Source organism: Ambystoma mexicanum, chromosome 3q (assembly GCF_040938575.1).
Source record: "Ambystoma mexicanum isolate Mex_15411 chromosome 3q, UKY_AmexF1_1, whole genome shotgun sequence".
Taxonomy (NCBI): domain Eukaryota; kingdom Metazoa; phylum Chordata; class Amphibia; order Caudata; family Ambystomatidae; genus Ambystoma; species Ambystoma mexicanum.
Window position 1 is genome coordinate 398,202,637 of NC_090926.1, and position 17,846 is coordinate 398,220,482.

The following is a 17,846-nucleotide window of genomic DNA, read 5'->3' on the forward strand; positions in this document are numbered from 1 at the left end:
CAGGTGCAGGGAAGTCCAGGGGTTTTGCTCACATTTATCAGTGCATACATTTCATGAATGCATGATGTGTGCGTACGCTTGAGGTCACCCCACCCCACCCCCCTCCCCTGCAATGCCCACATTTGCTCCCTTGTGAAAGATCCCACTTAGAAATTGGAAACAGCACATATTTCTACTTTTTTCCATTTGCGCATGTGCAAAGCCACTTGCACCCGGAAATTGTATTGTATGCATTGGGCCCTTGGTAGTTTAAAGTAGACATTGCACAGCGTTGGCAATATACAGCCAATATGTAACATCACATGCCACTCTAAGTCTCGCCAGCGGGAAAATGCTTTGCACTGCCATCCTACAAGTCAGAGTAAACTTTAATTTGTTGTGTGCCTACTGTACGGGCAGTCTGGAATAAGTGCCCGAAATACTTGTACAATGAATTTAATCAGTACCAACCTAAAAGGGACCTCCCTTCTGCCAACACAGGGCACGTCCAGTGGCATTACCCACTAGAGCCCATGGCAGAGGAAAAAGAGCAATAGGACCAAATCCCTGGAATGAGTTCCCAGAAAAACATCACTGGCACTTCAGGAAGGCGATAAGAAGCCACCCGGTACTTCAAGCCTTTTGGATTTTATGAAGACCTGAGCCACGCAACCGGGCACCATCCATCGTCCCCGCGGTTATGAAGACCTGAGCCACGCAACCAGGCACCATCCCTCGTCCCCGCGGTTATGAAGACCTGAGCCACGCAACCGTGCACCATGCCTCGTCCCAACGGTTATGAAGACATGAGCCACGCAACCATGCACCATGCCTCGTCCCCGCGGTTATGAAGACATGAGCCACGCAATCAGGTACCACCCCTCGTCCCCACGGTTATGAAGACCTGAGCCACGCAACCGTGCACCATCCCTCGTCCCCGCGGTTATGAAGACATGAGCCACACAACCGTGCACCATGCCTCGTCCCCGCAGTTATGAAGACCTGAGCCACGCAACCGGGCACCATCCATCGTCCCTGCGGTTATGAAGACCTGAGCCACGCAACCGTGCACCATGCCTCATCCCAGCGGTTATGAAGAGATGAGCCACGCAACCGTGCACCATCCCTCATCCCTGCGGTAATGAAGACCTGAGCCACGCAACCGTGCACCATCCCTCGTCCCTGCGGGATCGGCCAGTCCTAGAACTCCTTACATTGGCCAGACCCTGGTCCTTCTATCGCACTCAGGACTGACTTCCTATTACTGCATTGGACCCCCAGGAGTGTTCCTGCTGGCCTGCTTGATGGTGTGAGGTATTTACCCCCTGCCCCTCGCAAATGCCCTTCCCCCTCTCCAGTCCCTTTCACTGGGCGTTGCCCGTTGGGCCTCGTTTTCAGTTTGTGAATTTACCAGTGGCAAAGCCACTAATCGGAATGACTGTTACTGCTGCGTCACCACCTTGGAACTGCAGGTAAATCCTCCATATTCCGAGGCCATTCCGGAAACCCATAGGGCCTCATTACGACCCTGGCGGTAAGGGGTTTACGCCAGCGTTAGCTGCGCCGACCCCTTACCGCCAATTACGAGGTCCCTTAGCGCCATGGCGCTTTTAACACCTGCTTTTAGCAGGTGTTAAAATCCATGGCGCTAAGGGACCATGGAGTTAATTACGCCACCGTAATTTACGGTGGCGTAATTAACGCCTTCCCCACTCCCATTATGCCCTATGGGGCAAAAATGGGAATGGGGAAGGGTAAATGGGGATTGGGGACTTACCGCCCCGCCGACCTCGGAATGGGGCGGTAAGTCCGCCAACCACCATGGCGTAAACTACGTTTACGCCATGGTGGTAAAGTCACGGCCCAGGCGGTAACTTACCGCCTGGGTCGTAATGATAGTACTCCATTGGTGTTTGGCGGAATTACCGCCAATGGTGATTCTGCCAACTGTAATTCCTCAATTTTCTGGAGATAAGGTGGTGGAAATACCCCTGGCCAAGTGCTGCAGGTTTTCCTCCACGTTACCTCGAAAGTCGGAATTTGGCACTGAAGTAAAAGTGGTCCTTTTGTTACGGCACCGCCAAACTAAGGAGCAGCTTTTTAAATGATGTGGCACCATCAGTTCCAGAGGCCTGATTATGTGCTGTGTGGCAGGCCTCCCCACCCTCCCCTCCTCCCCACCCCCCACCCCTTGCCCCTGCTTCCCCACCAGCTTTGCTATGATTTAGAGAGCAATAAAACAATAACGTTTGTGGAGGCCTTATGGAAAGAGACTGACCGGGCAGGAGTTATTTTTCTTGGATGAAAGGAAGTGTGGCGGCGGGAGAGGGTGCGAGGTAGGGGGTGGGGGGGTTCGGGGGGGGTTATCAGCCTGTATATAGTAGGTAGATCAAAGCACCAGATTGGGGTCGCTTGTATTCAATGAAAAGTAAACAAAGCACTGTGGTTAGAAGGAAGACTCGCCCACTCTGAAGGAATGTTTCATTTCTTACTTTGAGGGTGCAGCCTCTGAAAAAAGCCCCTGTGCATTATTTTGGGAGCCATGGGGAGGTGGACATGTTTCCAATGAAACCTCACAAATTCCTGTAAGGTGGCGGCACAGATGCGAGTTTGGAGGTTTTGTCCCTTTCTCCAGCAAATTCCGGAAAAACTACCGGAAAAGGTTGATTTTTTTGCCCCGTTAAAGTCTCATTCGTGATGGTAACACTTCGTCTTGCCGGCTATTTTTTTTACTGTCTCCACATGTAGGCGAGAAGCAAGACATTCTGGGCCTTAAACCCCTGTCCGGTGGCGGTACAGTCAAAAATGGTGGTAACGTGACATTACCCCACTCGAAATCTGGCAGTAAACCCACCAGACCAAGTTGCCGTAACAGTAAACGAGTTCGGTGGTATTTCTGACAGAAACAGACGCAATGAGGCGCACTGTGTGACCCGGCCTGCCGTGCAGCCTCCTGCATAGATCTGGGCACTGTCATAGGTTTGGAGTCGATGCAGCTTCGTAAGTGTTGCTGGATCTTTCTTTTTATAGCTCCCAGTGAAGTCCCCTTGCGCCTAGACACATAGGTTAAAAAAGTCCTTTAACTTGCGTACCGTAACGCACGCTGATAAAATGCTTCAAATTTATGATTGTGTCTCAAGGTACACCCGGAAAATGTCATGCTGTGTTTATTCTTGAAAAACTGTACTTTGGGCCTCATTACGAGTTGGGCGGTATTCTGGCAGTAAATCCACTGAAATACCGCCTAACTGAATTACCGTTACTGCACCTTGGTCTGGCCAAATTACCACCGGATTACAAGTGGTGGTGGCAGTGTAAATAATGTTTTATGATTCCATAGGCCTTTATTCCACCAGTGGGATTCCATGGAATTCCGTGGAATCCATGTAATTACACTGGTGGAATAGATTTTGTCGATTTTGCGGCGCAGAGTTGGCGGATTCTCCTCCAGGACAGGTAAATCCTCCACTCCCGCTCCGCCACACTTGTAATGAGGCCGCCCTTCACATGATTTATGGTGACTGACATGTGGTTGACTCCGTCCCAGCGGCACCAGCTCCTCAAAGCAAACTTCATGTGGCCGTTCAGAGTTTTCAAAGCGTGTTCTCCCACTTGCGTAAACTATAATAACTTTCACATAAAACAATAATACGCTCTGAGCAGGGATTCTCCGAGTCAACATTCCTGGGGCAAGGAAGGGCCCTTCCTGTCTGCTTTGCTGGAGGACACCCTCTGGCTTTCCCTGGGATTGGTTGGTCTGCATTTTCCGTCTGTTGTTCACTAACCTCCCGCAAGACTTGGCTGATTGGAATAGTCTGGTATTTTCCCCACGATTCCAAGTCCAGGGCCCCGCCCTGCGGACGCACACCGAACTAGATTCCTTTGAGATTGAATATATTTCAGGAGCTATTGGCAGTTAATCCCAAAAGAGGGCATTTCTACTCGATGCTCTTTTAAACTGTTGGTTCAAGCTAATCAACTGAAGGGTTTTACCTCAGTATAAATTAGTACTGGGGCCTAATCAACTGTTGTATCTTGTATCCAGTGATTTTATTGCAGAATTTTCCACAACATTTTTCAATGCACAATATTATTCGCCAGGAAAAGCGCTAACAATTTATAATTTAAACAAACATTGGCAAAGCCAACTGTTTGTGCGTTTGTGTAGATAAGGGATAGGCATTTACAAAGAGCTGATATAATGGTACTACCTGGCCATAAGATCACAACAGCCAGAAGATAGAATGGTAACCTGGGCCTATAATGGCAGTACCTGGCAAATGCTTATCTAATACTGCAAGTGTACACTGTTGGCTTTGTCATTGCTTGTTTTAACAGGACTTCAGAGTGCACGGAAGAGATATACGTGAAGTGGCTGAAGGCACACTTGGTGAAGACGTTTTTATTACAGCAGTAGCCATTTATAACTGTAATTAAGCCATCAACTCTCAGCTGACAGCTTAGAAACTGCTCTGGGAGGCCACCGTTTGATGTTACTGCTCAAAAGAGCAAGTTCAAAGAGATCCCAAGAGGGTGTGTTTTGGGATTGGCAGTGCAGGCAGTGGGTGGGAATAGTCATAGGGATTATCATGGTCTCGGGCAGTCAATGGGTGGGTAAATAACTAAACAATGCCACAAGTTGTGTGTCCCTTCTCACATGTCATCTCCCCACTACCCGTACTCCAGTAAAATAGTTTCGGATTTTAGGTGGTGCTTAAGTGCCACCTAATAGCCCAAACTAAAAAATTGTACTGTGTTCAAGTTTGGGTTTCTAGTTCTGGAGGCCATGTCTGGGCTATAAGCCCTGCTGTGGAGAACAAGTCAGGGATAACTATGGACTGGCTGAGGTGGGGGGGCACATCTGAGAAATGGGACTGGAGCTAATCAGGAGATGCCCATAGCACCTCAGCGTTACCCCTACTCCCTACTGATTCACTAAGCCTAAATCTTAAATCTAGAGCAAATCCAGAGCTCCCTGGAACATTGCCTAGATGCCCTGGAGCACATCTTTATCAATCGCACTTGCACACGACCGTCTCGGAGAGGCTCCAGACTTCTCCAGATGTGCTTCAGCTCCAGGAAGTGTGCATAAGGTAGAAGGACCAGATCTGTGATGCCGAGAACATCTCCAAATGTGCTTCAGTGACAATCAAGCCTAAAGGGGCCACCTCTGAAGGTCACATTTTCAAAATGACCATGATACATTAGAAATGGTCCAAATTGGAGCCAACCTGCGGGAGCAAGATTTACAAGAGAGATCTTGTGATGAGAGAGGGGAGGATGTGTAACTCTACTTCATGGAAGAGGGAGCAGATGTGCAGGGCTTATAAACCACAGAACTGTGAATACAACAGCGGAAGGAGAGGGGCGATGAGAAAATGCCTCTATATACCCCAGAGATCACAATGGATATGGTTGGGTGAGGACATTTCATAAGAAGTCGGGTCTGCTATTTCTGTTCTTGGTTTTGTAAAATGCTGCTGTCTGCCTTTGCTTGTAACAAAATATTAATGATTCAAATTGTGCCATGTCCCCCAAAAGGTTAAACCCCTACAAATGTTGAATTGTGTCTCTTCCAAGTCTCTGCAATGCCTTTTCAGCAGTATAGACTCCTCCATGAGGTCACATTAAGAGTGCATTCTCTTTTAGGGGACAGTTGCCCCTGGAATGGTCGTGGCCAAGTGACATGAACAACGTGCAGCCCAGTGAGAATGAAAAGGGCCCAGTGGTCTCCCCGAATACTGTCAACAACCGGACCACTCGGGTCGAAGAGTGCGACGGGACGATGGCCAAGCCCTACTGCAAGGTGTTCACGCTCACCGGTGCCCAAGCCAACGACACGGGATACTACAGGTGCTACTACAAGCACATCCGAGCCAGGTTCGAAGGCACAACGTTGGTCAGCACCTATGTTTTTGTACGAGGTAAGCGGGGACGGAAAAGATGACTAAGAGGGACGGAACTTGGAAATGGCAGCAGAAAAGAGGAAAATGAAGAGGACAGAGTAGGAGGAAAGATGGATGGGAGGAGAGCAGGTGTAAAACCAAGGGTCAGACTGCTCTACACTAAGATGTACTGGCCCCTAAAAACCTGCTAGGGTTGAAGCAAAGTCGGTGACATGTCACACTAATGCCTGCCTGAGTGGCCCCATCAGACTTTCGTGACTTATCCTAGATGATAAACCTCCTGATTTCTAGGTAGGGTAGTCTGCCTGTGGCCAAAGGTTTTCTGAGAAGTGTCTTCCAAGCCATCGCTATCCTCACTGCTATGGCCATCAACAAGGGGGCAGAGGGTCTGTTTGCTTTCAGTGAAGTGGGATAAAATTATACAGCTGAATTGGAGACCATAAAAATAGACTTGACTGAAACTTTGAACAAAGGGGGTGAGGGCAGGAGATGGTTTGGTGTTTCCCTTCTTGGGAACCTTGAAATGGAGAATGATTGAACTTAAGATGAGGCAAGAAGAAGCAGGGTGGATAACTACTGGAGGCTCTTTGCAAGAAATGACATAAGGTCCAGGGAGTGAAGGACAACAGCTGCCAGACCATTTGTGGCAGCACAGTAGGGGAAACCGGGAGACCAGTGGGGGGACAGAGCCGTCCCTTACGCAAGAATGACATTGCTTGTAAATGATCCAATATTGTGTTTGCTTGGGTTTAATGTCTTTTTCCGTCTCTCTGTAATGATGTCGTCTTCTAGATTGGGATCAGCCGTTCATCAACAGGCCGCACCTTCTGCTGGTCAACAAGGAGAAAACCCAGATCCCCTGCCTTGTGTCCATCCCAGATCTCAATGTGACCCTGTACTCGGTACGGAAATGCATGGTGCTCTACTGCTTCTCAAAGATCTCATTCCCTCCGCCACAGCTGAAAATCACTCTCCCAGAATAAGCTCCAAGAACCTACGTTTGTCCTGGGCTTCAGGGGAAATTAAAAGATTTCTGGAAAGGTTGTTGCTTCTGAAAGTTCAGTGGAGCTGGGGCCTAACACGTGGACACCTCTGACCCAGAGCAGAAGCATCTACCTTTCCAGAAAACTTCTCATTTCAGTAGTCGGTGACCTTTGGCTCTCCAGGTGTTTTGGACTACAATTCCCATTAGTCCTTGCCAGAATAGTCAATGGTGAGGTAGCATGGGGATCATAATCCAAAGCATCCATAGAGCCAGAACTTGCAGAACATTCTTTGGGCCAACTTTGAATTACAAAAGGTATGTTCTATACGAAATATTTGGTCATAGTTCTCTTCCTTTGGAATTTCAGTGTTTGGTGCTTTAATTGAAAAAAACATCTTGACTCTCAAACTTCCCCCACGTTAATCACAGAAGAATAACATGTGTCCATCGGTTCATTCCAGATGTTCTCCGTTATAGCCCCAGACGGGAAGGACGTGACATGGAATAACAAGAAGGGAATGCTGGTTCCCACCGACATGATCAGGGACTACTTGTACATTGAATGCCAAGCGACCATCAACAAGAAAGTCTTCAAGTCCAACCCCTACCTCATCCACATCACAGGTGAGAGGAGACATTAGCCTGGACGGCATCGTGAAAGTAGGCTTCAGGTGGCTGCTAATCACAGGGCAAGGCCGGGACACGCAGGTAGTAATCGTAGGGCATACTTTGGACACGTGGGTACTAATCGCAGGGCACGGCCGAGACAAATGGGCACGCAACGCAAGGCACAGCGGGGGTGCATGGGTACTAACGGCGGGTCAAGGCAAGCATGCGTGGGTACTAATGGCTGGGCAAGGCCGGGCCGTGTCTGTACTAATTACAGGACAATGATGGGATACATGGGTACTGATCACAGTGCAAGGAGGGACACATGGGTGCAAATCACATGGCAAGGCCGAGACACATAGGAACTAATTGCAGGGCGAGCGCAGGACACGTGGGTGCAAATTTCATGGCAAGGCCGAGACATGTGAGGGGTAATCACACTGCAAGCCCGGGACAGATGGGTACCAAGCACAGAGCGAGGCCGGGACACGCGGGTACTAATCGCAGAGCAAGGCCAGGACACGTGTGTACTAATCAAAGGCAAGGCCAGAACACGTAGGTACTAATCGCAGAGCAAGGCCGGGACATGTAGGTACTAATCGCAGAGCAAGGTCGGGAAGGTCACATGACTGTAGAATTGGGAGACTAGAACTGGGCTGTGTTGCAAGTTGCAGCCCATGTGACTGCTAAGTCTGAGCACGGACCTGAGTGTGCTGGCTAAATGAAGATGGCTACAGCAAGTGGATGGGGCAAGCTCACTGTTGGTGGGGGCTGATGTCTGGAAAGAGGGGTCTCTCCAGCATGAAATGGAAGAGGACCATGGCTTTGAAAAATTGAGAGATTTGGCTGGTGATGAAGAACTTGGAAATACACTCATTTCCAGTGTTTTGTCAGGGTGGAGAGTTTAGTGTTGGTGACAGCATGACCCTCAGTTACAAGACATCATGTTTCCAGTCCTGTTCAACGAGTTCCAGTAAAATGAATGGAAATTGCAACTCACAGAATCCCAGGGCACGCGACAGTGGCATGTTGAGACACCACAATATGGTTGTGCTAGACATTTTACGTAGTACAATGTTGTATTGTGACTCTGATGATTTCATCTTTGTTTTCAGGCAGCAGAAATGCTGTTATGGTATTATGATATGTTTGAAAAGTTTGCTTATTTAAAGTGTTTACTGGGCTTGATTTTGGTCAGGGTTTCGCATAACTGGTGAGTCATTGGCCAGCGTGGGTGGTCTACGGTTGGGGGCTGGGGCAGGAGAGCGCATGAGGAGCATACGGGTGAGATGTGGGGGTTGAAAAGCAGAGTTCATAGCGACATAGTGCAGTTTTAGATGGGAGCGGTAGAGAGCAAACGTGGCATAAGTGGCCAGTTGGGGATTGGTGCATCGAATTGTATTAGGGGTACCTGAGGCAAGCTTGGGGTTTGATCAGGAGGGGGCACATATGACTAAGGTGGCAGGGCTGGATGTGAGGTGGCAGAGTGTGGTTTGTGGTAGGACAATGCATATTGGCACAGGGGGTTTGGGGGATGGGGATTCTGGCAGCAGAGTGAATGAGTGCCCAGATTGCACAATTCTGTCTGAGGCAGCATACTCGCTTAGGAAATGACTGGCAGATTTAGGTCTAGAGGTCTCCCCTATAAAATTGGTAGCGGCAGTCAATCCTTTAATCTTTTCTGATCGTTGTGCATTGATAGTTGCCCTTTTGAATACCCGCTCGCTTTGCTGTCATGGCATAGAACTCGCTGATTATTTGATTCCCTCCAGAGTTGATGTGATTGCTGTTACTAAGACGTGGCTCCAGGACTTTTCCTCCCACGCTGCTCTTCTTGCTACCCCTGAGGGCTATAGTCTTCTTAGAGTAGATAGAGTCGGCTCTAGGGGTAGGGGAGTCGCATTGATTTTCAAAGAGGATTTTAAAATCCATAATGTGAACACAGTAAAACTTGATAATTGTGAGACTTAACTGAATATTAATTTCACCAATTCTGTGACAATTTATGTCTTATATAAGGCTCCAACTAAAACCCCGGACTTTGAGGAACAATTAGTATCAGCCCTCAATGAATCTTTGAAATCTTCTTCCCTAGTGGTTCTTTTTGGTGATTTTAATGTATGGGCTAATAACAGTGCGGATACTGTCCCTTGATAAATACCCTTGAAGCCATTGGCTTCTCCCAACATGGGAAAGTTCTACTCATTTGCAGGGTACTCTCCATGACTGGGTTATAACCCAGAACCTCACTATTTCATCTGTGTTACTGTCGGAATTTCCCTGGTTCGACCATTCATTCATTTCCTTTAATATCCTCCTCCCTACATCTCCTTCCTGCCTAAGTACATCTTATGGAAAACCTAACATGTTGAGGAATGTTAAGAAAATCACTCCCGATGCCTGTGTGATTCTTGTCCTACCCCAGCTAGAAAATGAACCTCCGAACACTTATTGTGCAGATATTACTAAACAATTTCAACAGATTACTATGGAAGCCTTTGACTCCCCAGCACCATTATGCACTATAACTCCTAATAGTCATACCAAAAGGAATATCTGGTTTAATGATGATGTTATCACTTCCAGGAAACAGAAAAGTGCTTGTCAACGCTTGTGGTGGAAAAATCTGTGTGATGCTACTCTTGCATCATTTAGAGATTATATTAAAGAATATAAGAAGGTACATTTTTTAAGCCAAGCAGGCGAGCTACACTGAACGAAATACTGCCGCAAAATCTAATTCCAAGGAAGTGTTTGATATTGAACGTGAATTAGAAGGAAAAGCACCTTGTGATCTTAACATTGAAATTGACCAGAATTGGTGTCAATCCATACAAGAAGAGTTTGTTGAGAAAACCTCCCGTCACCAAAACTCTATTAGGATGCGTTTTCCGCTACTAGAAAAGCATCCTGTAGCAATATCTGTGTTATCGCCAGCACAAGATCGGTTTGATGCAGATCAACCTTTGTTCTCCTTTAAGCAAGTGACTGAGAGTGAAGTTGCTGACACAATTAAAAACTTGAAACCTTTAACCTGTCTGGGGGATGTCTGCCCTGCCCAACTTCTTAAAAAGTCCTTGGATTTTATATTACCCAAGGTTACTAAAAGCATTAATTGTTCTTTTGTAGAGGTTCAAGTACCTGCTCTTCTTAAAGAAGCATGGATTACCCCCTTCTTAAAAAACATAATCTGGATCCTTCCATCCCAGCAAATTACAGGCCCATCACAAATGTGCCCTTTCGTCTAAAAATATTGGATAGGGTTTTCTATGGCAAACTGTACAAGTTTATCAAAGATCAAAATCTGCTTGGAACCAGACAATCTGGGTTGTGCACTAAACATGGCACAGAAACTGCCTTATTCGATTTAAAATCCATCATATCATTGACAAGGGCAAAACTGCCTTATTGATGATCCTAGACCTATCCTCCGCATTTGATCTGGTTGATCATTCTTTGCTGGTGGATATGCATAGAAATATAGGCAGGTGATCGGCAGAAGCTGCGCTCTGGATTGAGTCCTTTTTAGGTCCACATCGTGCCAGAACAGCAAAGGAGAATTGCCATGCTACACCGATTACTCTCACCTGCAGGGTCCCACGGGGCCATTGTTTGTCTCCTCTTTTATTTAACACCAAAATCTCTTTGTGATTTTCTGGATGGGTTAGGTGTGTCCTACACCAATTATGCATATGGCACACAGATTTTATTTCAATTATCTGGTGATTATTTACAGGATTCTCGTGAAATCAATAGAATGTATGTGTTCATCCAGTCCTGGATGGCTCTAAATTCCCTTGCACTGAACAATGGCAAACCAGAGTTGATCATTTTGGCTTCAGCCCCTAGACTAAAGAAGCTTGATCCCAGATACAGCCATTTTTCTATTGCCGGCTGTTTAATTCAGGTTGCTCAGAATGTTAAGACTCTTGGAGTCTACTTTAACTCTCAACTTTCTTTTAACAAACATGTTGCCAGTCTTCGATCTTCCTGCCTTTATATGACCAAACGTCTCTGGCAGATTTGGCCCTACATATTGGAGAAGAATAGAATACTTATAGCCTCGGCCACCATAAATTCAAAACTAGACTATTGTAATAGTCTACTAATGGGCTCATCCCAACCTAATGTCAAGAAACTTCTCATTACTCAGAACAGAGCCATACATGCAGTGTGCGGTCTTTGAAAGCAAGAACATGTTGCTCAAGCCCATCGCAATCGTCATTGGCTTCCATTCCAACATAGAATACAACACAAGGCCCTTATACATGTATACAAATGCTGGGCCGGAAATGCTCCTCAATACCTTGCCAACCACATGAAGACTCCTCCTCATAGGAGAGTTTTGCGCTCTAATAAAAGTCTCCTACTTGATCAACCATGCTTTGCTCTGAAAAGGTGTGGTGGATCCTGCTTTGATGTGTGGGCACCTTCCTTGTGGAATCTTCCGTTTCTGATAAGGTAAAAATCGTAGGTTGTAAATGGCAGACATCTTTGAGCTGTAAAGCTCATGTTACAGATATGATCAGATCTGTCTACTAATAACTTAGGCTACTAAAACCCACTCTTCCATTTATTTCTGAATCTGACCATCCCATGGTTGTGGGGACAATGACAATTCTAGATTGGATTAGTGCGGCACTCTTTTGTAAGGGGCACCAGTGAGTCAGTTACATCGACTCCAAGTCGGCCAGAATTACACAGTTAGATTGATATAAAGTCTTTCCAAATCTGCATCAGTTTCCTGTTACCGTAGGAAATTACTTTGGCTACCCGTCCAACAAAGAATTGAGTTTAGGACTCGCTGCCTAATCCATAAATGTATCTATGGAAGAGTGTCTAGTTATCTGACTTCCAAAATCAGTCCCTACCATCCAACACGTTTTCTCTGTTCAACTGGGCAAAGTCTGCTGACCATCACACCAACTCACTTTCTTTACCGGGGTGATCGATGTTTTTCAATCAAAGGGCCCCGTTTGTGGAATGCATTACCTGTTGATCTTCAGAAAATGTCTTCCCTGAACCTTTTTCCAAAAAAAACTAAAAATGTACTTGTGCTTATAAACTTGAAGTAGTCTGGGAATAATAGGAAAGAATCCCCTGTGCCTAGATGCAGGTCTCTGCTCGGTTGCATTGGCTACGCGCAATATCAATATACATCATCCATCTGAAGGCCAGCCCTTGCTTGCTGTCCTTCGGAACATTCCTTAAGACTCATTAGGTATTGGTTAATGTTTCCCTTTTTCTGCCTCTTCTTGCTGTTTTCTTTCTTTTTGTGTTGTTTTTTTAATTTGATTTTTTGTGCGCTCTGAGGCCCGTGGGCATGTCGCACGTTATAAATAATGAAATAAAGTAAATACTAACTTTGGGGAGTTCATGAGTGTCAAAGGTAGCAGATTAGGACTGCCTAACCCCTTGGCAAACTAATTTAATATAGGGTCCTTTGGCATGGGACTGTGTCTTGGATAACACTAGACCTGGTGACTAATATATCTGTCAATCTGGTAGTCACCCGGAATGCCCGTCTTCTATGTGCTATCAAGAGCAGTCTTTTGACAGCTACCCACATCCCTTTTCAGCTGAAACAGCATCCAACCATTGGCCAAGACGATAATTCTACTGAAGAATGATAGTGCCCGAATGACATGTCACCATTAAGGATCTAGCAAAAGAAAAGGTTATAAAAACATCAGGGGGGGGGGGCATTATACAGGGACGGATATAGGATTATTTCCTTCATGTCTAAGAGAGAAAAGCCGGGAAACATCTCTATACTTTCAAATTCACAACTTTCATTAAATTGCTAAATGATGTATCCACATCACCACGTTTCGATCAGCAGGTGTGACCTGCATCAGGACCAAACCATTACTAACACAGGGTGATTTTGTGAGGGAATGCAAACCTTTTATTTCAGAACGTTTGACAACTAGAAAATCACATTACTGGTTTTATGTTAGATAATGTTAGATTATTCCAAGGTACCGCAGTACGTGTGATTGCTCACAAGTGCGCATCTCATTAAGTAACTATTTGGTCTGGTGCTGTTGTATATTAACTACCATAGATGGAATTCAATGCATTCTGTTTTTTTCCACAGGGGGTACTGTCTTTGATATCCAGTTATACCCAAAGACTTCTGTGGAACTGCTGGCTGGAGACAAGCTCACTCTCAACTGCACTCTGTGCGCAGAATTTGACACTGGCATTGACTATCAGTGGGAATATCCCGGAAAACAGGTCTAATAAGATTTCCTTCTGATGTCAAGCACCACTTCTTACACACTTCTAATGATGCCTGCATTCACTCACAACACCTCTACCATGCATTGCAATGTGGTTTTGATTTTGGGAAAGTAAGTGCGCTGGCAGTCTGCATGGGAGGCGCGTCACAATGGCCCAGTATATCAGATCTTTCAAATTTCATCAATAGTGGTGACTGGTGAAGTTCTTAATTAGAGAGACATACATCTATCCCGTGAATGTGCGGGTGTCACTGAGCATACCAAGGTAGCCAGAAACCAAATAAGGCAGGTTCTTGGGGGCGAGGGAGTAAACTCGAAGAAAATGTTTCACAGGCTGTGTGCTGTAAAATACACTATTTTAAGCCATTATTTTAAAAAATGTTTGGTTCTGGCTTCCTTGGTATGCGCACCGAGGGTACCAAGGTTCGCCACCCCCCCCAAGAAATTATTTTTTTAAATGGTTTAAAATAGTGCATTTTACAGTATTAGCATACTTGATCGCAAATCAAATTGACCTTTTCAATTAGACCACATTTTTTTGTTCTTTTTGGGGGGAATTTTAGTCAATTTAAATTAAATATATATGTGGGGTAAGGGAATATATAAAAGAGGGGGAAGTGGGGGCGGTCTCCCCTGTATTTTCGATACAAAAAAACAAACAAAAATACATTCTGTCAAATTGGAAAATGTAACTTTTTTTTCAGTCAAATAGACCTAACCCCATTCTACACTTTCTGTGAACAATTATTGAGTAAATATCCACAAAGTTTGAAATCGGTGGTGTAAGGTAACACAAGGAAAAATCCTATCAATGCCAAGTCATCAACGGTACACGAGAGCATTTTCCAATACATTTTCATAATGTCTTTGCCCACAATATGTACCGATATAAAAATGATTATGCTGGCTGTGCCCATATATGTCCATGCTGTCTGCATCAATGTATGCCGGTATTCCCATGTAAGTACATTCTCAGGTTTCGTTTGCCCGTGATGCTGTTAATAATAGGTCCCTGCTGGCTCTGCCAATATATGCCAGTTTCCCCACATTACAACATACTCCTTTTGGCTTTGCCAGTAAAAAATGCCATGTGTCTGGACTGGCTGCACGGACAATGGCCAGCTACTTGATGCAAAAAAAAAGCCATTCCTCTGTAACTACACATGTCCATACTACCTGCACCAATGCAGCTACCAACTCCCACATAAAACAACTTTTCATTATACCAGTAAAAATTAGTTTTTCAAGATGGCACCCATCAGAACCCATTTACTGATCTGAAGTTTAACGGACCAGTGTTTGGGTTGTGTCCAAAGCAGGAAAAAGAGAGCATTCAAAAACAAGATTCGATTCACAAGGTTGGTCTCTCAAATATTGCATTGCAGCCAAGTACAGTATTCCCTTGAACATTAGCATTGACATTTACTGACATAGTGGAAGGCGAGTGATCTCAGTTATGCAATGTTTTGTATAGACCATTTTATACTTTTGTAGGTTCCTTTTTGAACATAGACGTTGTCTTGTGCGACATAGGTATGAGAACATTTGTGCAACTATTTCCAACAGATTGTTACAATGGTAATTATTTGCATGTTAGAGGACTTCTAATGGTTCCAATCTACATTGCCTTGACAGTATTGTAGCGACTTGTTGCATGACAATTTTGAAAATGTTTGTGTGGTTAAGAAAAGGGGACAAACACTGTGAAGTTATATGTGATTGTTCGAACTAGATGGAATGCTAGTACGCTGGTTGCTATTGGACTGACGGTTAGACCCTTATTTACTTCATGAGAAGTTAGTTATTGCATTATAGGACCAGTTAGTAACTGTTTTTATCTATTATCATTTTAGAAATTGTTCTGAAACATGGTGCCTGCATTCCTGATGAAGGGCTTGTCCCGAAACGGGGGTAGACTAACCACAAGAGACCAAGATTGATTTGTTGAATCGTTGATTCAACGCTTTGATAATTGTTTTGTATGCTTTATTGGAATGATTACACACTAACTATACAAGGGGATTCAGTCTAGAAACGTTGTTTGGAATGTTGTTCCTTTTTTCTGATTTTGTTCACTTACTTGTGTATTTCATTTTATATGAATGTATTGAATTATCCGTTAGTAAAAACAGAAGTGATTATCAGGGATTATCAACTACGGAGACCTTTGGCGTTAGCACTGATACTTTAAAGGAATATCATTTGAATATTTTTAGTATATGGGCGTTTTTTGTCTATCATTCTAGTAAAAAGACATGCCCAGACTAGCTACACCAATTCAGGCCATTGTGGCATATACGTACCCTCATCTTGTTGGATATACCCTTGATGCAGGTAATACGTTCCATGCCACAGTGGCAGTCAGAAAACATATCCAGGTTGGCTGCAAGAGCCTAAGCTAGTATGGGCCTGTAAGAGCGCATTATGTTTGTTTTACTCTTGATGCCAGTACAAAAAGCCATGCCACTGTAATAACACAGGTCCATACTGCCTGCACCAATGTACCTACCAACCACCACATAAGAAAACTCTTCATGTTTGCTTTGCTAGTATCTCAGTAAAAGAAAGCATATCCCCACTGGCTATATCAAAGTAGGTTAACGGGGCCATGTAAGAAGACTCATAATGTAGAATCTACCCTAGTGCTAGTAAAAAAAAGGGATTCTTGGATTCTTCAGTAAGAAACAATGTCCAATTTGGCTGCACCAGTGTAGGCCAGTACGGTCATGTTAAAACACTCATCATGTTGAATATATTCTTAATGCCAGTAAAAATGCTGCAGTAAGAAAGAATACCTATTATAGCTGCACCAATGTAGGCCAATATGGGCACATAAGAAAACGGATCATGATGTATTTACCCTTGTTGACAGTAAAGATGATCCCATGCCACAGTACGAAAACATGTCACATCTGGCTGCACCAATGTAGGCCATCATGGCCAAGTAAGAAAACACATATCCCGTTGGCTTTGCCAGAAAACATAGTAGAAATATTACTGGATTCATGGCCCATAATGGTAGTAAAAATGCTGCTAACCCCACTCTTAGAAAACAGGTTGTGCTGCCTGCATTAATGTAGCCCCCACTCCTATGTTGAAAACACATCATGTTGGAGTTTACCATACTGCCATAGAAAACATATGCCCTCTGTTAGAAAAGCTATCCAGACTGGATGTCTACTACACCATTGTATCTCCCACTCTCCCAATTCAGACACCTACTCTGTGACTGGCACACACACAAGCACACACATTAATACAGCACATCGATGCTCTTATTCACATTTGCACCCATACAATATACACTCTCACATTAACACACAAAAACAAACATGTATTCTCTCATTCACACGCACACTTACAAACACCAACCCTTGCATGCAGGCATACATGCATAAACACATGCATACATGTTTTATTGCCCTACCTTTGAACAAAGACTCCAGGTTCCACATCACAGTGCCTTCCATAATGGTCCTGAAGCTCCTCCGCAGCATGCAAAAAGGAACAAGGAAGCAGGGAGAGCTTCCTGGTTCCTTTACAAGCACAGTGAATTGGACGTGATACCTTCTTGCTGCCCAAAGCGTCACAAATGTGCAGGGGACAGGAGAACCCTATACCACATTCGGCCTTGGAGTACCCCAGCCTGCAACCTCAATGAGCCATGCCAAGCCAGGGTAGCAAAATGTGCCTCGCCCTGCAACGCCATTGGGCATGCATGCTGGGTACTAAACTGTTAAATGGCAACCACGCAGCCATGTAAGTTAAAGCCGGCCCAGGAGGACTCCTTCAGCAGCTTGCTGCAACTGAGGCAGCACTCAGTATTTTCACTGGGATGGCGTGTCTTCTCCATTATGGGTGGTGGGTCAGTGCCATAAGGGCCATTATATACCCTGCATCACGGTTCATCATTGCTGGGTATTGGTCCAAATGTAAGAAGTTTCCAATTATGTGACCTGGCCTAATAACAAAGAAGTCCCTGTGTCTGCAGTATTACAGAGTATAGCCATATTCTTCAAGGTGATGGCATATATCAGAATAACAAATAGTAACATTGAACTTCAAATATTTGTGAGCAACAAGCATAAGGAAAATGCTGAAAGTCGGTCATGTACTTGACCT

General features: G+C 45.0%; 1 protein-coding gene across 4 annotated transcripts in view; it reads left to right on the forward strand.

The window, feature by feature from the left end:
• FLT4 (fms related receptor tyrosine kinase 4) overlaps positions 1-17,846 on the forward strand; it is a 394,600-nt gene that overhangs the window by 224,764 nt on the left and 151,990 nt on the right. For all 4 annotated transcript variants that reach the window (XM_069654085.1, XM_069654086.1, XM_069654087.1 and 1 more), the window contains exons 3-6: positions 5,629-5,903; positions 6,678-6,787; positions 7,332-7,494; positions 13,580-13,719. In XM_069654085.1, coding sequence (XP_069510186.1) covers positions 5,629-5,903; positions 6,678-6,787; positions 7,332-7,494; positions 13,580-13,719 — 688 coding nt within the window. The remainder of the gene's footprint in view (positions 1-5,628; positions 5,904-6,677; positions 6,788-7,331; positions 7,495-13,579; positions 13,720-17,846) is intronic.